The sequence below is a fragment of the Mercenaria mercenaria genome, chromosome 15, assembly GCF_021730395.1.
Source record: "Mercenaria mercenaria strain notata chromosome 15, MADL_Memer_1, whole genome shotgun sequence".
In the NCBI taxonomy this organism is placed as follows: domain Eukaryota; kingdom Metazoa; phylum Mollusca; class Bivalvia; order Venerida; family Veneridae; genus Mercenaria; species Mercenaria mercenaria.
Window position 1 is genome coordinate 50,642,321 of NC_069375.1, and position 26,618 is coordinate 50,668,938.

A 26,618-nucleotide genomic window follows, 5' to 3' on the forward strand; every position below is an offset into this window, starting at 1 on the left:
ATCTAGATTTCATCAAGGCAATCATTCTGACCAAAATTCATGAAGATTAATTGAAAAATACAGCTTCTATCGCATACACAAGGTTTTTCTTTGATTTGACCTAGTGACCTAGTTTTTGACCCCAGATGACTTATTTTCGAACTTGGCCTAGATTTCATCAAGGTAATCATTCTGACAAAATTTCATGAAGACCAGTTGAAAAATACAGCCTCTATCGCATACACAAGGTTTTTCTTTAATTTGACCGGATGACCTAGTTTTTGACCCAAGATGACCCACATTCAAACCTGACTTAGATTTCATCCAGACAAACATTCTGACAAAATTTCATGAAGAATCGGTGTAAAATGCAGTCCCTATTGCATACACAAGCTTTTTCTTCGATATGACCTAGTGACCTAGTTTTTGATCCAAGATGACCCATATTCAACTTTGACCTAGATTTCATCAAGGCAATCATTCTGACCAAAATTCATGAAGATTAATTGAACAAGAGCTGTCTCCATAGGATGACACATGCCCCCGATGGCACTTTGAATGAATAGTTATGGCCGATGTTAGAGTTTAGGAGCTTTGACCTAGGGACCTGGGTCTTGCGCGCGACACGTCGTCTTACTGTGGTACACATTCATGCCCAATAATTTTAAAATCCATGCATGAATGACAAAGATATGGACCGGACACGCCCATCAATGCACTATCATGAAATATGACCTTTAACGTCTAAGTGTGACCTTGACCTTTGAGCTACGGACCTGGGTCTTGTGCGCGACACGTCGTCTTACTGTGGTACACGTTCATGCCAAGTTATTTGAAAATCCATCCATGGATGACAAAGATATGGACCGGACACGAATGCACTATCATGAAAAATGACCTTAAATGTCTAAGTGTGACCTTGACCTTTGAGCTACGGACCTGGGTCTTGCGCGCGACACGTCGTCTTACTGTGGTACACATTCATGCCAAGTTATTTGAAAATCTATCCATCGATGACAAAGATACGGACCGGACACGAAAATTGCGGACAGACTGACAGACTGACAGACCTACAGACGGACAGACGGTTCAAAAACTATGCCTCCCTTCGGGGGCATAAAAATACAGCTTCTATCGCATACACAAGGTTTTTCTTTGATTTGACCTAGTGACCTAGTTTTTGACCCCAGATGACTTATTATCGAACTTGGCCTAGATTTCATTAAGGTAATCATTCTGACAAAATTTCATGAAGACCAGTTGAAAAATACAGCCTCTATCGCATACACAAGATTTTTCTTTGATTTGATCTAGTGACCTAGTTTTTGACCCCAGATGACCCATTTTCAAATCTGGCCTAGATTTCATCAAGGTAATCATTCTGGCAAAAATTCATGAAGATCACTTGAAAAATACAGCCTCTGTTGCATACACAAGGTTTTTCTTTGATTTGACCTAGTGTCCTAGTTTTTGACCCCAGATGACCCATTTTCGAACTTGGCCTAGATTTCATCAAGGTAATCATTCTGACAAAATTTCATGAAGATCAGTTGAAAAATACAGCCTCTATCGCATACACAAGCTAAATGTTGACAGACGACAGACAGACAGACACCGGACATCGAGCGATCAAAATAATTGCTCAGGTGAGCTTAAAAGAAGGGTGCCTCATGGTGGTGAATATTTGTGCCAAGTTACATCAAAATCCCTCCACGCATGCAGAAGAAATGCTCCAGACAAAGTCATTCTTGAATATCTTTTGACCTCTAAGTATGACCTTGACCTTAGACCTAAGGACCTGGTTCTTGCACATAACACTCCGTCTCATGGTGGTGACCATTTGCGCCAAGAAGTATAAAAATCCCTTTAAAGATTGTAGAGTTACAGACTGGACAGGAAAAAAAACCCTTTTCAGTTACTGGAACAGACCCGGAGAGAGAGTAGAAACTACTCGCACCCTAGGAGGCTCCAATTACATGGTAATTGAAGTGATGGCCAGTTTACCAGCATGCGACCAATCAAAAGCAATAAATCACATGTAACAGTGTTGATAAGCTTAGGCCAGATTTTCCTTGATGTAGGAATAAATGTAGGAATAACATGTATAAAATGATAGCGTGCTGTTTATAGTGCATGCATGTGCATTTAACTGCATGTCTTTTAAATTTGCCCATTTTTTCCCCAGAAAACTTGATATATGGATATTAGACAAAATTAATCAACATTCATTTTAATCAATTTTGTGCAAAATATTTAAAACCTATGAAATATAATGGGTCCTATCATTAGTATATAATAACTTCCATCAGGAAATTTGATAGTAAGAAGACTATATTGAAAATACCTATATATGCTATTCAAATTTCTACATTTGTATGCCTGTTTGCCTGTCTATCAGTCAAATAAGGTAGATCTTGCTGCGACTTTATAAAATCAACATGTTTTATAAATAGATGGCAGTCTGAAGAATATGCTTATCGTTATATTTCATCCATATATTAAGTATATCTGTCTGTCTGTCATTTATAGAAGATGGAATCTGTAATTGCATAAAAGAAACCATTTTCAGATTGGACCAGATATTGTTTATTATGCATGCCGATGTACCACGTACAGGTTTTCTAAATTCTATTCTGCTCTGTTCTATTATAAAACTCTGCTAAACAGTGGTTTCACCTTACATAAAAACAAATAGTGTAGATATGTACTGCATTTATTCTCTTATAAAGATCGTTTACTAAAATGCTCATGTTGAAAGCATCTTAAAAAACATTTTCCTTGCAAATTATAGAGAAAGTTCAAAAAGAAAAAAGAAAAGAAATAAAATCAATGCCTAAAATTATCTATACTCTATTCTTGAAAAACGTAATAGGAATTTCGGAACAAAAAACATGTCGTACACTGGTTCATGTAAATTGATAAATTACCTCTACTGACATGAATTTGCATTATGAAACAATTGTTTTGTTAAAATAACAAAACGAATACACATGTTTGTGGATTCAATTTCGATAGTTCTGCACACTGAAGGTAAAATATAATCCACAATGTAGAATTTGATAAAACCACTCCGTTTTAGAATTTCAGGACATACTAAGAAAAAGTCGCAAAATATATATATTCTTGTGCTTGCATTTTTTACTAGACTGATTTGAATGAATCTGGACCTTAAGCAAGATTTTGTAATTGGAGTTTATAGGAAAATCGCATTTTTTTGCACTACATTGCAGATTTTATTAAAAATTCTCAGTTTGTGAAGACATTATTGGAATTGTTTCATTGTAAACATTGTAACAATTGAATTTCATTTTAGAAAGATTGTGACATTGCCAAACACATGAACATCAGTAACGCATACATAGGCTTTATTCTATGTTATCAAGAACAATGAAGTTACTTCATTACTTTCGGTTTATAAAATTGTGAAGAACTAAGATATGAAAAACCATGCTTAAAATTGTTCATTTACATATTCAGATGTAGTATAAATTTCATTCAAACATCACAAGAGGGTGATGATGACCCTATATCAGGGATCACTTTTGGCCGCGATTTCGCGATATTCTCGCATTATTTTGGTGAAAATCGCATAAATTTTGCTCAAATGCGCTTAAAAATCGCATCCGCGTGGCCGTAGATCTTTTGCAGAAATTGCAACTTTATGCTGCAATGCGGTCTTGCCGTTACTTAATTTTCGTATGACGTTCATTTAGGCGCTTGAATTTCACTTTTATCTCCATAGAGCGTCCAATGATTATGACTACAAGACAAAAATAATCTGTTTTCGCGATGTTTCAAAATACCACTGAAACAGAAATTTAAGCATTTGGAAGGCCAAACTTTCTGCCTCCATTCGCGCGGATGAATAGTGATGAGAATAACAAGATGGTGGAGAACCCCCCGGTGAAGTCCCTTCATAAAAAACGCTGAACCCCCGAATTTCCAAACGAAATGGTTGAGGGTAGGGTTATAAATAAGTTTGACTTTAAAATTGTTTTGACCTAATGGAAGTGTATCAAGTCCAGAAAGATTAAAACATAACTGAACTTCAACTTCGACAAAGCAGCTTTGAAGTAAAATCATTAGGGGAAAAATGCATGTGGACCCAAGACTTGGTTACAACTTTCATCAACCTATTCAGCAATTCCTGGCACTGAATTTTAGAGTTGTAAAAGGTGTCTCTGAAAGGAACTGTTTTGTTTATTTACAAGATAATTGTTCTTACAAATAAACAGATGTTTGCTTTTCAGTGTAATAAAAGCTGTCTGCCGATGTAAAATCCCATTATAAAAAGAAAAAATCCCATTCATTTTGTCAAAAATCTCATTGATTCAAGGCAAATGGGAATTAATCTCATAATAGTGTCTGCCAAAAGTGATCCCTGCTATATCGCTCATCTGTAAAACTTGGCCTTGACCCCACATAAACCAGTTTCGAACTTGGCCTAGAAATAATCAAGATAAACATTCTTACCAAATTTCATGAAGATAAGGTCGTAAATATAGCCTCTTGGAGTGTTAACAAGCTTTTCTTTTGATTTGAGCACGTGACCTAGTTTTTGACCATACATGGCCAGTGTCACACTTGGTCTAGGAATCATCAAGATAAACATTCTTACCAAATTTCATGAAGATAGGGTCATAAAAGTGGCCTCGAGAGACAAGCTTTCCCTTTGATTTGACTGGATGGCCTAGTTTTTGACCCCATATGACCCAGTTTTAAATTTGGTTCAGGAATGAAGATAACCATTCTGACCAAGTGTCATGGAGATAGGATGAGGCCTTTAGCTTTTGATCTGGTCAGTTTTCGAAAGGAACCGAGATATTATGCACATACAAGCTGTGTGCAAGTTTGATTAAAGTTTATTGCAAATTGTGGTCCCTATCGTGTTCACAAGCCATAATACCATATATTTGGCCTTATATGGGGCAATAACCATTGAACCCATGATGGGATCTGGCCAAGTTACGAAAGGAATCGAGATATTATGCCAATACAAGTTGTGTGCAAGTTTGATTAAAATTGATTGCAAAGTGCGGTCTCTATCCTGTTCACAAGAAATTGTGGACAGACGACGAACGAAGGGTGATCACAAAAGCTCATCCACAGATGAGCTAAAAACAAAATGCCTCTTTGCTGAGCTTACGATTGATTAGCAATGGATGGAACTAAGCTATGGCTACACAGTGCTGTGTACATGCTAACAAATTAAAACGATAAAAACAAGAGCTGTCGGAGGACAGCAACGCTCGACTATTCAACAGCCTTGTCAATTGAATGAATACAAAAGTTGAAAAAGGGGCATAATTTTGTAAAATGCAAAGTAGAGGTATTGAACCTCTGTACTGCATGTCATATCATGACAGTGAACAAGTGTGTGAAGTTTCAATCCTTTCCAATTTGTGGATACTGAGATACCAGCTTACATACAAAAACTTAACAAAAAACTGCTAAGTCAAAGGGGCATAATTTTGTAAAAATGCCAAGTAGAGTTATGGGACCTTCACAGTGCATGTTAGATCATGACAGTGAACAAGTGTGTGAAGTTTCAATCCATTCCAATTAGTGGATACTGAGATATCAGATTACATACAAAAATTTAACCAAAAACTGCTAAGTCGAAAAAGGGGCATAATTTTGAAAAAAAAGAGAGTAGAGTTATGGGACTTGCTTAGTGCATGTCAGATCATGATAGTGAACAAGTATGTGAAGTTTCAATTCATTCCCATTAGTAAGTACTGAGATACCAGCTTACATACAAAACCTTAACCAAAAATTTCTAAGTCGAAAAAGGGGCATAATTTTGTAAAAAAGCAAAATAGAGTTATGGAACCTGTGCAATGTAGATCAGTTCATCACAGTGAATAAGTGTGTGAAGTTTCAATCCATTCCCACAAGTGGTTACTGAGTTACCAGCTTACATACAAAACCTTAACCAAGAATTTCTAAGTTGAAAAAGGGGCATAATTTTGTAAGAAAGCAAAATAGAGTTATGGAACCTGTGCAATGTAAGTCAGTTTGTCAGAGTGAATAAGTGTGTGAAGTTTCAATCCATTCCCACAAGTGGTTACTGAGATACCAGCTTACATACAAAACCTTAACCAAAATCGGGACGCGGATGCGGACGCGGACGCGGACGCGGACGCCGACGCATGGGCGAGTGCAATAGCTCACTATTCTATGAATAGTCGAGCTAAAAATCAATGTAATGAATTATATACATCTTAAAATTACGTTCACATTCATTCTGTTCATTTTTTTCGAAAAGGCCACGAATAGAATTTTATTAAAGACCTGTACATGGTACATCGGCATGCATAATAAACAACATCTGGTCCAATCTGAAAATGGTTCTTTTAGCTCTTGCTTGTCGTCACAGGATAATTTTCCATTTCAAGGACATGTTATTGCATATTCCATCTTTAGTGACAGACAGACAGACGTGTATTATAATGATAAGCATATTCTTCAGACTGCCATCTTCTTATAAAACAGGTTTTAATATGTAAAAACAGATTTATAAAGTCGCAGCAAGATCTACCTTATTGACTGATAGACAGACAGACAGACAGACAGACAGACAGTCATACACAGCTAGAAAATTAAATAACATAGATATTTTCAATATTGTCTTCTAATTAGAAAATTTTGTGATGAAATATATTCTGTGCTTTGAATTATATTCTAATAATAAGACCCATTTTATTGGCATAGTTTTTAACTATTCTTGCACAAAATTGATGTTGATTAATTTTGTCTTATATCCATATATCAAGTTTCCTGATAAAAAAATGGGCAAATTTAAAAGACATGCAGTTAAATGCACATGCATGCACTGTAAACAGCACACTATCATTTTATACATGTTATTCATTAATTCCTGCATCAAGGCTTATCAACACTGCTACATGTGATTTATTGCTTTTTATTGACTGCATGCTGGTAAACTGGCCGTCACTTCAATTACCATGTAATTGGAGCCTCCTAGGGTGCGAGTAGTTTCTACTCTCTCTCCGGGTCTGTTCCAGTAACTGTTTTGGCCTTTGACTTCCAAGTGTGACCTTGGCCTTTCAAGGCAATTGTCACATCACAAATCATGTTTTTGTCATTCAGTAAACTGCAAATATCTCATATGAAGATCTGATACATTATAAAAAATTATTTTATCCATAAAGCATATACAGTCAATTCATTATTTTTGTGGCGATTAATTTTCATGAATTTCATGGTTGAGTCAATTCACAAATTAAATGCAGAATTTCCATTCATGTTATCTTTAAAATTTTACATCGCTGAATTCATATCCACATGAAATAGCCATTTTAAATAGCTCGACTATTCAAATTAAAATTTTACATCGCTGAATTCATATCCACATGAAATAGCCATTTTAAATAGCTCGACTATTCAAATTATTGTCCCAGAAGCAGGAAAATATTACCCTAAATGTTAAAATATCTATAGAGTTCCAATCCAGTATCTGCATTAGTTTTGGAGATAGCAACTTGCATGCAAAACTTTAACCAGAAGTTTTAAGTTCAAAAGGGGGACATAATTTGACCAAAATGCAAGTCAGAGTTATGGGACTTGATGCAATCAACTAGTTTTATAACCCTGAAGGCACATGTGAATTTTTAATTTAATATCTGCATTTGTTCTGCAGATAGTAACTTGCATGTAAAACCAGGATTTTCTAAGTCCAACAAGAGTGCCAGAATGTCACAATATACGCCCTTCACAGCAAATTTCTTTACTCTAGCTGCTGTATTGCAAATGAATTTTAATTTTGTGGTTGTTTAGTAATCATTGTAAGTCTTTTGTTTTCCTAAGTCCACAAAAAAAATTCCTTACCAGGTAGAGAGACCTTAAAATACACCTAAAATTTGAAAGTAACATCTATGTTGTACCACAGAAAAGTGGTCTTGGTTTTTCCCTATGGTCAATTATAAAAAAGTTACAATATAAGTTATTTATAGTAACAACTAAGGGAAGTTAATCTTTAAAAAAAAAAAAAAAAAAAAAAAATCCAAAAAAAAATTGTTAGTCCACACAAAAATCTTTACTGGGTAGAGACTGGTCAAAATACACCTCAAAATTGGATGTAGCATGCATGTTGTACTACAGAAAAGTGGTCTCGATTTTTCCCTACGACTAGTAATGAAGAAGTCATAATATAAGCTATTTATAGTAACAACGAAGGGAAGTAATTCTAAAGAAAGGAACTGTGCATGACACTTCCTCTCATGATGGTGTATAAGTGTGCCAAGTTACATCAAAATCCCTCCATGCATGAAGAAGAAATGCTTCGGACAAAGTCGTTCTTGTATCTGACCTTTGGCCTCTGTGACCTTGACCTTAAACCTAGGGACCTGGTTCTTGCGCACGACACTTCGTCTCGTGGTGGTGAACATTTGTGCCAAGTTATATCAAAATCCCTCTATGCATGAAGAAGAAACGCTCCGGACAAGGTTTTCATTCTTGTATCCTTTGACCTCTAAGTGTGGCCTTGACCTTAGACCTAGGGACCTGGTTCTTGCGCACGACACTCCGCCTCATGGTGGTGAACATTTGTGACAAGTTATATCAAAATCCCTCTATGCATGAAGAAGAAATCCTCCGGACAAAGTTTTCATTCTTGTATCCTTTGACCTCTAAGTGTGACCTTGACCTTAGACCTAGTGACCTGGTTCTTGCACAAGACACTCCGTCTCATGATGGTGAACAACTGTGCCAAGTTTCATCAAAATCCCTCCATGCATGTAGAAGATATGCTCCGGACAAAGTCATTCTTGAATTTGACCTTTAACCTCTAAGTGTGACCTTGACCTTAGATCTAGGGACCTGGTTCTTGCGCATGACACTCCGTCTCATGATGGTGAACAACTGTGCCAAGTTTCATCAAAATCCCTCCATGCATGTAGAAGATATGCTCCGGACAAAGTCATTCTTGAATTTGACCTTTAACCTCCAAGTGTGACCTTGACCTTAGACCTAGGGACCTGGTTCTTGCGCATGACACTCCGTCTCATGATGGTGAACAACTGTGCCAAGTTTCATCAAAATCCCTCCATGCATGTATATATATATGCTCCGGACAAAGTCTGTGGACGCCATCCGCCCGCCAGCTGGGGCGTTCCCATAATACGTCCCGTTTTTCAAACAGGCGTATAAAAAGGGGCATAATTTGCCCAAAATGCAGGTCAGAGTTATGGGACTTGACCAAGTGAGGTTGGTAAGGTTGACTTAGAAAAAGAAACAAGAGGGTCATGATGACCTGGAATCGCTCACCTGAGTAATATGAGCCACATGTTTCAAATGGCAAATTGCCGCTAAAATATTAGGAAGTAGGTCAGTAGGTTCATGGTCACTGAAAGTCAGTTCTAAGACTTCATGGCTGTATCTTAAAAAACAAGAAAGTAGGTCAAGGTCAAAGTCAAGTGACACCTAATCGCTTGGGGTTATCAGGTAATTATAATTTTACAGTCAAAGGAAATATGATCTGATAATTTTTTAAGTATTTATTCCCATATAACTCATATAACAAGTGACCCCCAGGGCGACGCCTCTTTTCACCCCATGGGCATAATTTGGATCTGATAATTTTTGAAGTATTTATTCCTATATAACTTGTATAACAAGTGACCCCCAGGGCAGCACCTCTTTTCACTAAAGGGGCATAATTTGGATAACCTTGTTAGAGATACACTAGGCAATGCTACATACCAAATATCAAAGGCCTAGGCCTTGAACTTTCAGAAAAGAAGATTTTTATGGTTTTTTCCCTATATAAGTGTATTTTAAATTTGGGACCCCCAGGGCAAGGCCTCTTTTCACCCCAGGGGCATAATTTGAACAATTTTGGTAGAGGACCACAAGGCAATGAAACATTACCAAATATCAAAAGCCTAGGCCTTGCAGTTTCAGGCAAGAAGATTTTTGAAGTTTTTTCCTATATAAGTCTATGTAAAACTTGAGAGCCCCCGGGGCAGAGCCTCTTTTCACCCCAGGGGCATAATTTGAACAATCTTGGAAGAGGACCACAAAGCAATGCTTCATACCAAATATAAAAGGCCTAGGTCTTGCGGTTTTAGACAAGAAGATTTTCAAAGTTTTTTCCTATACAAGTCTATGTAAATCTTGGGACCCCCGGGGTGGGACCTCTTTTCACCCCAGGGGCACAATTTGAACAATCTTCATAGAGGACCATTAGATAATGTCACATGCCAAATATCAATGCTTGCGGTTTTGGACAAGAAGATTTTTAAAGTTTTTCCTTTTGGTTGCCATGGCAACCAGAGTTCTGCATGGAATTCAATTCTTTGAACAGTTTTGAAAGGGAGCCACCCAAGGATCATTCCTGTGAAATTTGTTGTAATTCTGCCCAGTGGTTTTCAAGAAGAAGATTTTTTTAGAAAATGTTGACGGACGGACGACGCATGACCAATTTTCATGAAGATCTTGTGAAATATATGGCCTCTAGAGAGGTCACAAGGTTTTTCTATTTTTAGACCTACTGACCTAGTTTTTGATGGCACGTGACCCAGTTTCGAACATGACCTAGATATCATCAAGATGAACATTCTGACCAACTTTCATAAAGATCCCACAAAAATGTGACCTCTAGAGTGGTCACAAGCAAAAGTTTATGGACTCACGCACGGACAACGTACGTTGCGTGATCACAAAAGCTCACCTTGTCACTATGTGACAGGTGAGCTAAAAAAAAACATGAAATTTCTTACTCATGAAATTAAATGATTTTACAATATATTTTCATGCTACTCGCCCATAGTTGGGGTGAAATTTTTCAACATTCATTTCCACTAAATTTGGCACAAAATATACAAATGACACTGAAAATTGATGAAGTGATAAAAAAAATAAGATCAGTGCGAGACTTTAGTTAAAAGGCAAGAATGTTGATTTTCTCTATTATGACATTTCAAAAGCATCACTTCTGCAAAATAGTTTTGGTTAACTGTAAGTATATCTTGCAAACATATAGTATAAAAGTATAGTAAGTTTATACCACTGGTCCTTTCACAGTATCCATTATTAGTATTTTTGCAAACGTTTCCTTTTTGCCCAAAATGTGTGAAAAAGTCACTTTAAAAGATGATCAAATGTTTCCCTCACAATAATCATTCAACACAATATAAAAAAAAACTTACTTTACCAACTGGATTATTTGGATTATTAAAGACAATAGCCTTTGTTTTACTACTAAATTTGCTGGCTAGTTCTTCTTTGTCTAACTTCCAGTCGTGACTGGTCACTGTTCCCTCTGTTTTGGACTGAAAGAGAAGAGAAGGTCTACTAAATATCTGTTCAAATTCTTTGAAATTGAGGCTGAACTGCACAGATTTTATGGTTGCGTCAATTCAAGAAATTAAACCCAGAGGAACAAATTAGATTCCCATGTGATTTATCTTTCCAATCTGAAATCCACAAATTCATAAAACAGCTGTTTTGATCAAAACCACAAAATTTCTGCCAACAAATTCAAATGATTTTTCAGTACCTAAAAACAAAATAAATTGTCTTTCAAATTAAAATGAATTGTCATAGAATGCAACTGGCATGCAAGTACTTGTTGTTACGTATGATTTCAAGGATAATATCAAATTGAAAAACTTACAAAGTGTGAAATTTTAATTTAAGATGCAGTATACTTGTAATACAGACCAGTCACTTTAGGTGAACTCCATCATACAATATTTAATAGCTTCAAGAGGTAGTATACCTTGTTACCCGCATAAACTCAAATAAGTTGAACTGTAGTAATTTATTGTATTTCATCTAATTTAATGCTTTAGCTGCTACAATCTCATGTTCGTTTATCTCGTCCCTTCAAGTACATTTCATTTTTTATCCAGGTTTGAAGGACATGACATCCAAAGGTATTTTATAATTTATTGAAAGAAGAAGGAAAATATGGATATTCAACACTTTTCAGTGAATTTCGGTTTCACTGTTATTTGTAGATATCTGCGTAGTTGCTAATTTTACTAGTATGCTCGTCAGCTTTCTAATATAAGCTTAAAATGTGTATGTTGTGAGGCTCAGGTTTCCATGGTAACACATTTTCTCTCATTTTTCAATAACTCTGTATGACAACAGGTTTTTCGATGGTTTCAGTGTCATTTTGTTAATGACCAACATGGAATGGGTAATATTATTAGCAGGTACCAAACACTTCACATGGTATCCTATTTATTTCAATGTTTAAAGTAACAAATTTGGCAACAGAGATGTTTAAAACATCTTATATCTTGCTTTTTATCGTAATTTCTTAGAAAAACATTAAATAAAATTATATAGTATAATGTAGCTTCAAAATATTTTATTTCTAAAGTAAGTAATATGTTTGTGTTATTTGCGTTGAAAAATTTTAAAGCTTAAAATACTTACAGCAGTAGCCTACTCTTTGTCTGACATTTTTATGGAAAAATCATTGTGCTTGTAGTTATTATTCTCATGGGTAGTGTTGAAATACAGATAAAAAGCTGAAGCTGTGTTCCTTAAATAGACCAGTGTCAATGCCTTTGAATTTTACATTTAGATATATAGGTTATGGGATTTGTTTCCATGGTAACATTAATTTAATTAAAGAAGTTTTACTATTTTCTACTGAAATTCGAACATTTTTTTAGCATTCTTTTAATAAATAAGTATCAAATTATCAATGGAAACAGAAAAATAGGTATTACAAATCAAACTGTCCAATCTTTATTTGAAAATGGCCTTAATAAGTAACCTTTCACCCAACTATATTCCCAATAACATCTGTTACCGTCATCCATTTTTTTACATTCCGCATAATATTTCAATATAAGAAGGTCATGATGACCCTGGATCACTCACCTGAGTAATATGAGCTACATATTTTAAAAGCCAAAATGATGCTAAAATTATTATTATTATTATACCAGATTTATATAGCGCCCTTTTCATGATCAATTTCACGTTCAAAGGCACTTTATATAGTTCAAATGCAGCCACACCGGGCACATAATTCATCCTCTACTAGTACAGACACAGAGCGATCTCACCAGAGGGACAGAGTGAGACAAAGCCCCCACGACAGAGAGATCAGAAATCAGATACAGGCTTGTTGGCTAACTTAGCCTAGCTAAAATATTAAGAAAGCAGGTCAGTAGGTCACATTAATGGCCACTGAAAGTCAGTTTTAAGATCAGTGTGCAAAACTGTACTTTCAAGGCTGTATCTTAAAAGACAAGAGGGCCATGATGGCCCTATATCGCTCACCTGAGTAGAGTTGTTTGCTTGAGCAAATTTCTTAGCTAAAGCTTTAAAAAAAAACAAGAAAATTAGGAGAGTGGGTCAAGGTAAAGATTATGCAAGATTACTTTTGAAATCTGTAAAAAATATTACAGGTGGTGGAAATCCTTTTGCTGTAGCTTAGAAAACAAGAAAGTAGGTCAGTAGGTCATACTGATGATCATTGAAAGTCTGTTTAAAGATCGGCATGCAAAAATATACATGTCATCCAAATTTCAAATCTGTATCTTAAACAAGGAGCTGCGTTCAATAAACGCTTGATGCCCCTGGTGGCATCCTTGTCGATAGATTTTGCACCTAAGTCCAAAACGAGGCCAAGGTCAATGTCAAGGTCAAACTGAGGTCAGGTGATGTTTGAAGATGAGGAATGGTCACAGTTTACATCTGTATTAGTATCAATTCATTCTTGTAAGGGGTATTGATGCTAGACGAAACAATCCCATTTGGTTAACCAAGAGATGGCCCATATAAAGCAACCTAAGTCCAAAATGAGGTCAAGGTCAAACTGAGGTCAGGTGATGTCTGAAGATGAGGAATGGTCACAGGTTACATTTGCATTAGTATCAAGTCATTCTAGTAAGGGGTATTGATGCCAGACGAAACGGTCCCACTTGGTTAACCTCGTACGGACAGACGAACGGACAGACGAACGGACAGGACAATCACTATATGCCTCCCGCATCAGTAGATGCCGGGGGCATAAAAACAAGAAAGTAGGTCACATTCAAAGTTACTGAAAGTTAGTTTTAAGATCGGTGTGCAAAACTTACAGTACATGTCATCCAAATTTCAAGGCTGTATCTTAAACAAGAGGGCCATGATGGCCCTATATCGCTCACCTGTTATCATTGCACTTGAGGACAAGAAGGTCCTCAGAAAAAATATCTAAGTCCAAAGGACAGATACAACAAAGGGAAGAAATTTAACCAGAAAGAAAAAAAATTTCTAACAAGGTACAGATATGTCAAAATACACCTAAAAATTGGAGGTACCATCCATGCTGTACCACAGAAAAGTGGTCTCGGTTTTTCCCTATGGCCAATAATAAAAAAGTTACTAAATATAAGCTACTTATAGTAACGTAAAAGGAAAGTAATTAAAAAAAAATTATTGTAAGTGAACAAAAGAAGGATCTGCCAAAATATCTGTTGACATAAATGAAATTTCAGATCAGTATCTTCATTAGTTACGGAGATATACCCATTTTAATTTGAAATAAAGGGAGGTAATCTGACATAAAATCAGTCCATAGTTATCTACCCTGATTGGCTCAGTCCAACTAATGACAATAATGAAATTTCAAATAAGTCCTATAGGACTTACCGATATAAATCCATTTTGATTACAATCAGGAGATGGGAAATCAGATATAAAATAACTCTGAACCTACGCTTGGATCTGATTTGTCATGAAATCCAAGAATTATTGTTGTTGAAGTTATTTTGGAAGTTTGTATCAAATAAAACCATAAATGAAGTCTCTATATGGCTGCAAAAGCCAAAATAGCCAATTTTGGACGTTTAAGGGGCCATAACTCTGGAACCCATGAAGAAATCTGGCCAGTTCAAGAAAGGAACCAAGACCTTGTGGTGATACAAGTTGTGTGCAAGTTTGGTTAAAATCAAATCATAAATGAAGCTGCTATTGTGCAGACAAGGTCAAAATAGCTAATTTTGGCCCTTTCAGGGGCCATAACTCTGGAACCCATTATGGGATCTGGCCGGTTCAACTAAGGAATCAAGATCTTATGGTGACACAAGTTTTGTGCAAGTTTGATTAAATTCAAATCATAAATGAAGCTGCTATTGTGCAGACAAGGTCAAAATAGCTAATTCTGGCCCTTTCAGGGGCCATAACTCTGGAACCCATAAAGGAATCTCACCGGTTCAAGAAAGGAACTGAGATCTTATGGTGATACAAGTAGTGTGCAAGTTTGGTAAAAATCAAATCATAAATAAAGCTGCTATTGTGCAGAAAAGGTCAAAATAGCTAATTTTGGCCCTTTCAGGGGCCATAACTCTAGAAGAGCTGTCTGATGACAGCGCGCTCGACTATTCGAAGCACTGATTGAAGAATGGGGTCAAAATATTTCCACGGATATTAAGACAAAAGAAATAAATAGATTAGACAAACAATGTTCCTGTATTTCTTTGATTTCGATAAGTCTTGCACTAAATGGCAATGTATGAGCTAATTTCAAAGTCCAAAAAGGGCCATAATTCAGTCAAAATAGTTATGTACTCTTGCCTACAGATGGAAATCATAATGATAAACAAGTGTTCAAAGTTTAAAAGCCATATGTCAAATAGTTTTGACAAAACATGGACTTGTATGAAAACAGAACCAATTTTAAAGTCCAAAAAGGGCCATAATTCAGCCAAAATAGAGGACAGAGTTATGTACTCTTTCCTACAGACAGAGACTATTATACTAAACAAGAGATAAAAGTTTCGAAGCCATATGTCAAACACTTTACAGAAAATATGAACTGGTAGGAAAAACTTAACCAAGATTTCTAAGTCAAAAGGGGCCATAATTCAGCCAAAATCCCTGATGGAGTTATGTACTCTTGCCTATAACTGGACATGGTGATGGTAAACAGGTGTTGAAAGTTTCAAAGCTTTATCTCAAAAGACTTTGTCAAAATATGAACTGGTATGGAATATTTACCCAGATTTCTAAGTCAAAAAGGGCCATAATTCAGCCAAAATCCTTGATGGAGTTATGTGCTCTTGCCTATAACTGGACATGGTGATGGTAAACAAGTGTTAAAAGTTTCAAAGCTTTATCTCAAAAGACTTTGTCTAAATATGAACTGGTACGAAAAACTTAACCAAGATTTCTAAGTCGAAAGGGGCCATAATTCAGTCAAAATCCCTGATGGAGTTATGTACTCTTGCCTATAACTGGCCATGGTGATGGTAAACAAGTGATGAAAGTTTCAAAGCTTTGTCTTAAAAGACTTTGTCAAAATATGAACTGGTACTAAAAACTTAACCATGATTTCTAAGTCAAAAGGGGCCATTAATTCAGCCAAAAACCTTGATGAGTTACGTGCTCTTGCCTATAACTGGCCATGATGATGGTTAACAAGTGTTGAAAGTTTCAAAGCTTTATCTCAAAAGACTTTGTCAAAATGTGGACTGGTACGAAAAACTTAACCAAAGTGTGACGCCGACGCTGACGCCGTGGTGAGTAGGATAGCTCTACTTATTCTTCGAATAGTCGAGCTAAAAACCCATAATGGGATCTAGCCAGTTCAAGAAAGGAACCAAGATCTTATGGTGATACAAGTTGTGTGCAAGTTTGGTTAAAATAAAATCATAAACGAAACCACTATCGTGCAGACACGAAATTGTTGACGCACGGACGGACGCACAGATGACGGACGACGGACGAAGGGTGATCACAAAAGCTCACCTTGTCACTATGTGACAGGTGAGCTAAAAACAAGAAAGTAGGTCAGTAGGTCACATTCATGGTCACTGAAAGTCAGTTTTAAGATCGGTGTGCAAAACTGTACATGTCATCCAAATTTCATGGCTGTACCTTAAACAAGAGGGCCAAGAAGGCCCTATACCGCTCACAAGAGTTTATCTGGCCTACTGACCTAGTTTTTGACTCCAAATGACCCAGTTTTGAATTTAGCCTAAAGATCATCGAGACAAACATTCTGACCAAGTTTCATATAGATTGAGTCACAACTGTTGACTTCAGAATGTTCACAAACTTTTCCTTTGATTTGACCATGTGACCTAGTTTTGACTCCAAATGACCCAGATAAAAATTGGACCTAGAGATCATTAAGACAAACATTCTGACCAAGTTTCATAAAGATTGAGTCACAGCTGTGTGTGTTCACAAGCTTTTTACTTTGATCTGGCCTACTGACCTAGTGTTTGACCCCACATGACCCAGTTTTTCGAAGTCTACCTAGAAATCATAAAGACAAACATTCTGACAAAGGTTCATAAATATTGGGTCACAACTGTGGCCTCTAGTGTTCACAAGCTTTTCCTTTGATCTGGCCTACTGACCTACTTTTTGACCCCACATGACCCAGATTCAAACTTGACCTAGAGATCATCAAGACAAACATTCTGACAAAATTTGAGTCACAACTGTGGCCTCTAGAGTGTTCAAAAGCTTTTCCTTTGATCTAGCCTACTGACCTACTTTTTGACCCCACATGACCCAGATTCAAACTTGACCTAGAGATCATCAAGACAAACATTCTGACAAAATTTGAGTCACAACTGTGGCCTCTTGAGAGTTCACAAGCTTTTCCTTTGATCTGGCCTACTGACCTAGTTTTTGACCACAATGACCCAGTTCCAAATTACCCTACAAATCATCAAGATAAACATTCTGGCCAAGTTTCATAAAGACTGGGTCACAACTGTGGCCTCTAAAGTGTTCACAAGCTTTTCCTTTAATTTGACCAGGTGACCTAGTTTTTGATCCCACATGACCCAGATTCGAACATGACCTATAGATTATCAAGACAAACATTCTGGTTAATTCTCATGAGTTTCAAACTTAAATTGTGGTTTCTAGAGTGTTCGCAAGCTTTTCCTTTGATTTGAATGGGTGACCTAATTTTTGATCCCACATGACCCAGTTTCAAACTTGACCTAGAAATCATCAAGACAAACATTCTGACCAAGCTTCATAAAGATTGAGTCAAAATTGTGGCATCTAAAGTGTTCACAAGCGTTACCTTTGATTTGACCAGGTGACCTAGTTTTTGATACCACATGACTCAGATTAGAACCTGACCTAGAAATCATCAAGACAATCATTCTGACAAAGTTTCATAAATATTGGGTAACAACTGTGGCCTCTAGAGTGTTCACAAGCTTTTCCTTAGATCTGGCCTACTGGCCTAGTTTTTGACCCCACATGACCCAATTTCGAACTTGACCTAGAGATCATCAAGACAAACATTCTGACCAAGTTTCATAAAGATTGAGTCGAAATTATGGCCTCTAAGTGTTCACAAGCTTTTCCCTTGATTTGACCGGGTGACCTAGTTTTTGACCCCACATGACCCAGATTTGAGCTTGACCTAGAAATCATCAAGACAATCATTCTGACCAAGTTTCATAAATATTGGGTCACAACTGTGGCTTCTAGAGTGTTCACAAGCTTTTCCTTTGATCTGGTCTACTGACCTAGTTTTTGACCCCAAATGACCCAGTTTCGAACTTGACCTAAAGATCATGAAGACTAACATTCTGACCATGTTTCATAAAGATTGGGTCATAAATGTGGCCTCTAGAGTGTTCACAAGGCAAATGTTGACGGACGATGCACGACGGACGCATGACAATGACCGGTCACAATAGCTCACCTTGAGCACTTTGTGCTCTGGTGAGCTAAAAACAAGAAAGTAGGTCAGCAGGTCAAGGTCACAGTCAAGTGACATCATATTACTTAGGGTCATCAGGTAATTATAATTAAACAGTCTTGGAAATAGGATCAGATAATTTTTTAAGTATTTTTTCCTATATAACTCACATAATAACTAAGTGACCCCGGGGCGGTGCCTCTTTTAACCCCACGGGCATAAATTGAATAATTTTGGTAGAGGACTACTAGGTGATGCATCATACCAAATATCAAAAGCCTAATAATAAGGTCGTGTAGTTTCAGACAAGAAGATTTTTAAAGTTTTTTCCTATATAAGTCTATATAAAACTTGGGACCCCCAGGGCAGGGCCTCTTTTCACCCCAGGGGTACAATTTGAACAATTTTGGTTGAGGACCATAACACAATGCTACAAACAAAATATGAAAGGCCTAAGTCTTGTGGTTTCAGACAAGAAGATTTTTAAACTTTTATTCCCGGGAGGCGGGGCCATATTTGACCCTAGGGGGATAATTTGAACAATCTTGGTAGAGGACCACTAGATGATGCTACATACCAAATATCAAAGCCCTAGGCCGTGTGGTTTTGTACAAGAAGATTTTCAAAGTTTTCCCTATGTAAGTCTATATAAACCATGTGACCCCAGGGTGGGGCCATATTTGACCCTAGGGGATAATTTGAACACTCTTGGTAGAGGACCACTAGATGATGTTACACACCAGATATCAAAGCCCTAGGTGCCGTTGTTTTGGACAAAAAGATTTTTAAAGTTTTTCCTTTCGGTTGCCATGGCAACCAGAGTTCTGCATGGAATTCAATTCTTTGAATAATTTTGAAAGGGGGCCACCCAAGGATCATTCCTGTGAAGTTTGGTGTAATTCTGCCCAGTGGTTTTGAAGAAGAAGATTTGTTTAGAAAATGTTGACGGACACACAACATATAACGCACGACAGACATTGAACGGTCACAAAAGCTCACCATAAGCCTTTGGCTCAGGTGAGCTAAAAACAAGAAAGTAGGTCAAGGTTACAGTCAAGTGACCCCTAATTACTTGAGGTCATAAGGTAATTATAATAAAACAGTCTAGGAAATATGATCAGATAATTTTTGAAGTATTTTTTCCTAAATAACTCATATAAAAACTATGTGACCTTGGGGCGGGGCCTCTTTTCACCCCAGGGATAATTTGAACACTCTTGTTAGAAAAGCCACCCAGGCAATGCTAAATCTGAAATCAAAGTCTAGGCCTTGAACATCAGTCAGAAATTTTTTAAAGTTTTTTCCCATGTAAGTCATGTAAAACTGGGACTTTAGGCAGGCCTCTTTTAACCCAGAGGCATAATTCCCAACAATTGGTAAAAAGGAAACCCCTGCAATTTCAACAACCAAAAATCAAAACTAAGGGCCCTTTCAGTTTCAGACAAGAAGAGTTTAATTTTTTTCCTAATAGTTATGTAAAACTTGGGACCCCCAGGGCAGGGCCTCTTTTCACCCAGGGGCCCTTTTGAACAATCCTGTAGAGAACCACAATTCTATATACCAAACATCAAAGGCCTAGGTCTTGTGGTTTTTAGACAAAAAGATTTTAAAATTTTTTTTCCATTTTCGTCTATGTAAACTTGAGATCCTGGGAACGGGCCTTTTTTCCCCAGGGCATTTTTTGGGTTTTGGTTGGGAACAAACAAAGTACATTTCCAAATATCAAAGGCCTAGGTCTTTTGGTTTCAGACAAGAAGAATTTTTAAGTTTTTTTCCTTATAAATCTATGTAAACTTGGGACCCCGGGGAGGGCCTCTTTTTTTTCTTTTCCCCGGGCATTATTGAACAATCTTGGTAAGAACCAAAAATTCTACATTTCCAAAAAATCAAAGGCCCAGGTCTTGTGTTTCAGCAAGAAATTTTTAAAGTTTTTTCTATTTAAGTCTAGTTAACTTGAGACCCCCGGGACGGGGCCTTTTTCAACCCAGGGCATATTTTAAAAATTTTGGTAGGGAACAAAGGCCATGCTACAAACCAAATATCAAAGGCCTGGTCTTTTGGTTTCAGCAAAATGATTTTTTAAGTTTTTTCCTATATAAGTCCCTTTTAAAAACCCTTGGACCCCCCGGACTGGGCCCCTTTCATACCAGGGCATAATTTGAACAATCTATATAGAGGGCCATTAGATGATGCCACCAAAGCCAAATATGAGGCTCTATGAAACTGTTTTTGACAGTCAAGAAGATTTTTAAAGTTTTCTCTAAAAAACAATGTAAACCTGTGACCCCCAGGGCGGGCCCTATTGACCCTAAGGATAATTTAACATCTGGGAAGACCACTGTGATGCCAAGCCAAATAAAGCCCTATGCCTGGGTTTGACGAAGATTTTAAGTTTTCCTTTCGGTTGCCTGCAACCAGAGCTCTGTATGGGAAACAATTCTTTGAATTTTTAAAGAGACCATCCCCAAAGGGAAAATCCCAGTAAAGTTTCACAAAATTGGCCCGTGGGTTTTAGAGAGAATTGTTAAGGAAAGTGTGACGGACGCCGAAGGACCCCAGGGGGGGGCCCCTTTCATCCAGGGGCATAATTTACAGTCTCAGAGACTATTAGTATGTCACAGCCAAATTCGAGGGACTCCGCCCCTTGCAGTTTTGGACAGAAATTTTTTAAGTTTTTCTTTCGTTGCCAAGGCAACCAGATCCTGTGCAAATTCATTCTTGAACAACTTTTGAAGGGGACACCCAAGAAAATTCTGCCAAGTTTCATCAAAATTCCCCCAAATTGTTTTAGAGGATGTTTTTAAAGGAAAGCGGGATGGACGGCGGACAGACACCGGACGGCGGACGGTAAGCGATCACAATAGCAAATAGCTCACCCTGAGCACTTCGCTCAGGTGAGCTAAAAAGAAACAAAATATTGATCATTATTTAGAGCGAAAGACTCATAAAAATTTTTCGACAATATGCTGTTTAAAAATGAAACAAAAGGTCTTTATGACCCTGGATCGCTCACCTGAGTAATATAGCTACATGATTCAAAAGTCAAACGATGCTAAAATTAAGGGAAAATAGGTCGTAGGTCATATCATGCGCACTTAAATCAGTTTAAGATCTTGTGCAAAACTGTAGTTGTCAATCCAAATTTAAGCTGTATCTTAAACAGAGGTCTTGACCTAAAGCGGGTCCCTGTTACAAAGGGTTTTTAAGTGTTTTGTATAAGAACGAGTTAGATTTCTCTATGTAATTAGCCTATTTAATACAATCACACCACTTTTGAACTAGGCAAAAATTGAACAATTAGGTACACATTACAAATCGAATCACACGCCAAATATCAAGGCCCCTAGCTATTATTGATTAGAGAAGAAAAATTATCACACCCTCTTGGCACCATTTTTTGACGAATCGAAAATTTGAAAAATCTTGCAGAAGGCCCCACAAGAACCATTTTGCAAAACTATTTTAAAATCGGGCCAGCAGTTTCACACAAAAAAGATTTCATACATATATATATACACTCAACAAAATTCCTAATTGATCAGTTTATATTGTATTACTATTTTGTTAATAATGCATGTATTTACAAGAAATTTCACATACCGACATTTGAATAGGTACTGCAGCTAATTATTGATTTATTTTTGGCGACTCACAGCCAAAGTAACCGCATTAGGCCTTTTGACTAACATTACATATTTTGCACATGCAGGGCATGTGCACTAACATGCACATGTTCGTTTACACTTTTGGCATTACTGACGAAAGTCCTACTAGAAAAACACACATCATGGTGAAATTGACACAAGAGCAACGCGATCGAGCTGTCGGAATGTTGCTAGCCGAGACACATTTACTACATGTTTGTAATTATTTTTGAAAAGAATGTTGATATAATTTGTTTGTAGCTGTTCTTTACAACAGAACTCAAAATCGGTCACTTTAATGAATTGTGCTTGGGTTAAATTTTGCCAAAAGAGCGCGGATGGTAGATAACCAATGATTGAAGGTTCTTGTAAACAGAAATAAGGTTAAAAATGGAAAAATTCCGACAGCCCGTGCGCGTTTCTCTTTTGTCAATTTCACTATGATATGTGTTTTTCAAGTAGGACTTTCGTCAGTAATACTAAAAGTGTTCACTAACAAGTGCATATTGGTGCGCACGCCCTGCACGTGCAAAATATGCAATATTGGTCAAAACGCCTAATGCGGTTACGCTGGTCGTGAGTCGGCCAAAAATAAATCAATAATTAGCTGCAGTACCTATTCAAATGTCGGTATGTGAAATTTCTTGTAAATACATGCATTATTAACAAAATAGTAATACAATATAAACTGACAAATTAGGAATTTTGTTGAGTGTATATACATATAGGGAAAAGTGACCACGCCCCTCTGGCGTCCATGTTTTTTTTACGAATCAAAATAATTTGAACACTCTTGGTAGAGGGTCACACAAGGACCATTTGTGTAAAATTATTCTTAAATTGGACAAGCAGTTTCATACAAGAAGGTTTTTAAAGTTTCCACTATATACATATAGGGAAAAGTGACCACGCCCTCTGGCAGCCATGTTTTTTAACGAATCAAAATAATTTGAACACTCTTGGTAGAGGGTCACATAAGGACCATTGGTGTAAAATTATTCTAAAATCGGGCCAGCAGTTTCACAAAAGAAGATTTTTAAAGTTTCCACAATATACATATAGGGAAAAGTCACCACGCCCTCTGGCAGCCATGTTTTTTGACGAATCAAAATAATTTGAACAATCTTGGTAGAGGGTCACACAAGGACCATTTGTGTAAAATTATTTTAAAATCAGACCATAGGTTTAGGAGGAGATGTCGTTTGAAGTTTCTTCTATTTTTAGCTCTGGCAGCCCCTATGTGCAACCAAGCGGAACTGTTTGAACAACTTTGGTAGAGGACCACCCAAGGAACATCAAGATTCATCAAAATCCATTCAGCGGTTTTAGAGGAGATGTCGTTTAAACACAAATGTTGACGACGGACGACTTGACCATACATGCCATATTTTCAGACGGTCAATAAGGGAGATTTGCCTCAACAGGGCTTTTTTTAAGAGAGATTTGGGTAAAAAGAAGGAATACTTTAATTCGCTCATTTTTTATACGCTAAATAGCCATTTTCATGAAAAAATCATCAAGTTTCCTATATTGAATTGATGAGTGAAGCCAACAGTTGTGTACAGAATGCATGATTATTACTTGCAGCACTTTACTTAATCCAAGGAATTTATTTTTTTACGGGAGGTTTTCATGTCCCGGCAGGAGACCGAGAGATATACTGAAAATACGGGAGAAAAAATCTCCCGGTGGGAGATATGGCATGTATGGACTTGATGCATGCACGGATGACGGACACAGCGTGATCACAATACCTCACCATGAGCACTTCGTGCTCAGGTGAGCTAACAAGAGGGTCATTGACCCTAAAGCGCTCACCAGTGTACAAGGCTTCAAGTGTGTCTGTAATTTATTTACTTAAAGTACAGAGTTAGGTTTATTCTATGTTAGCCTATATTATATACATGTCACACACATTCTGAACCTAGGGCAATAATTTGAATAATTGCAATAGAAATTACAAATCTGATATCACACGCAAAATTTCAGGCTCTAGCTATTATTGATTCAGAAAAGATTTTCAATGTTTCTTACATAAAAGCCTATAGTAAGTACATGTCAGACACAGGGGCATGACCATTTTTTTTACCTTAGGGTAATAATTCAGACAAGTATGGTAGAGAGTCAAATACTTTTATCACATGCCAAATATCAAAGCTCTAGATAAAAAGATTTTCAAAGTGTGATAGCTAAAAACCTATTTTTAACAAAAAAAACACCCTTTTGTTCAATGAACCGGAACCATTTGAACAATTTTGAAAGAGGGCTACCAAGAGATCATTTGTGTAAAGTTTCATCAAAATCCATTCAGTTGTTTTGGAGGAGATACTGTTTAAAGAAATTGTTAATGAAAAGTGACCACACCCTCTGACGGCCATGTTTTTTGATGAATCAGAAAAATTTGAACACTATTAAAAATTTTGTAGAAGGTCACACAAAAATCATTTGTGTCAAATTATTTTAAAATTGGACTAGTAGTTTCAACACAAGAAGATTTTTAAAGTTTCCTCTATATACATATAGGGAAAAGTGACCACGCCCTCTGGCGGCCATGTTTTTTGACGAATCGGTATAATTTGAACAATCTTGGTAGAAGGTCATACAAGGACCATTTGTGTGAAATTATTCTAAAATTGGGCCAGCAGTTCCACACAAGAAGATTTTTAAAGTTTCCACTATATACATATAGGGAAAAGTGACCACACCCCCTGGCAGCCATGTTTTTTGACGAATCAAAATAATTTGAATAATCTTGGTAGAGGGTCACACAAGGACCATTTGTGTAAATTTATTTCAAAATCGGCCCAGCAGTTTCACACAAGAAGATTTTTTAAATTTCCACTATATACATATAGGGAAAAGTAACCACGCCCCCTGGCAGCCACGTTTTTTGACGAATCGGTACAATTTGAACAATCTTGGTAGAGGGTGACATAAGGACCATTAGTGTGAAATTATTTCAAAATTGGACCATGGGTTTAGGAGATGTCGTTTGAAGATTTTTCTATTTTTAGCTCTGGCGGCCCCTATGTGCAACCAAGCGGAACCGTTTGAATATCTTTGGTAGAGGACCATCCAAGGAACATCCATGCCAGGTTTCATCAAAATCCCTTCTGTGCTTTTGGAGGAGATGTCTTTTAAACACAACTGTTGACGACTGACGGACAAACGGACGCACAACTGACACAGCGTTATCACAATAGCTCACCCTGAGCATCGCTCAGGTAAGCTAAAAACAAAAAAGTAGGTCAGTAGGTCAAGGTCCAAGTCAAGTGACCCCTATTTACTTGGGGTCATCAGGTAATTATAATAAAACAGTCTAGGAAATATGATCAGAAAATTTTTAAAGTATTTTTTCCTATATAACTCATATAACAAGTGACCCCCAGGGCAGGGCCTCTTCTCACCCCAGGGGCATAATTTGAACAATCTTGTTAGAGAACCACTAGGCAATGCTACATACCAAGTATCAAAGGCCTAAGCCTTGAACTTTCAGACAGGAAGATTTTTAAAAACAATCCTATATAAGTCTATGTAAAATTGGGATCCCTGGGGTGGGCCTCTTTTCACCCCAGGGTAATAATTTGAACAATCTTGGTATAGGATCATAAGGCAATGCTACATACCAAATATCAAAGGCCTAGGTCTTGTGGTTTCAGAAGATTTTTAAAGTTTTTTCCTATATAAGTCTATGTAAAATTGGGACCCCGGGGCGGGGCCTCTTTTCATCCCAGGGTAATAATTTGAACAATCTTGGTAGAGGACCACCAGGCAATCCTACATACCAAATATCAAAGGCCTAGGTCTTGTGGTTTCAGACAAGAAGAGTTTTAAATTTTTTTCCTATACAAGTCTATGTAAAACTTGGGACCCCTGGGGGTGGGGCCTCTTTTCACCCCAGGGGCATAATTTGAACAATCTTAGTAGAGGACCATTAGATGATGCCCTAGGCCGTGTGGTTTTGTACAAGAAGATTTTCAAAGTTTTCCCTATATAAGTCTATATAAACCATGTGTCCCCGGGGGCGAAGCCATATTTGACCCTAGGGAGATAATTTGAATAATCTTGGTAGAGGACAACTAGATGATGCTACATACCAAACATTATTAAAATTATTTTGAATAAAAATAATTCATTTTATTTTTGCGAAAAATAGCGTTCCATTGTAATACTTGCTATGCCACTGCAGAGCGATGGTCACGTTTTGTAGTCACAAAACTGGTTTTGATTCCCGGCTTGTTTTATTTTGATCTTTTAAGCATAGTATGTGGGAACCAGTCCATGTAAAGAAAAACTCGGGCACACGTGTAATGCTCCCAGTCGAAATTTCACAAGACAGAAGT

The 26,618-nt window shown here is 37.1% G+C and overlaps 1 protein-coding gene across 7 annotated transcripts in view; it reads right to left on the reverse strand.

Annotated features, from left to right (window-relative positions):
- Positions 1-26,618, reverse strand: part of LOC123554306 (kynurenine--oxoglutarate transaminase 3-like) — a 171,526-nt gene that overhangs the window by 67,728 nt on the left and 77,180 nt on the right. For 6 of the 7 annotated variants that reach the window (XR_006686990.2, XM_053525255.1, XM_045344369.2 and 3 more), the window contains one exon: positions 11,151-11,273. The exons of the other annotated variant lie outside the window; for it this stretch is intronic. Coding sequence is in view for 5 of the 6 variants with exons in the window: in XM_053525255.1 (XP_053381230.1) it covers positions 11,151-11,273 (123 nt within the window). In the remaining variant the exon portion in view is untranslated. The remainder of the gene's footprint in view (positions 1-11,150; positions 11,274-26,618) is intronic. 7 annotated transcript variants of the gene reach the window in all.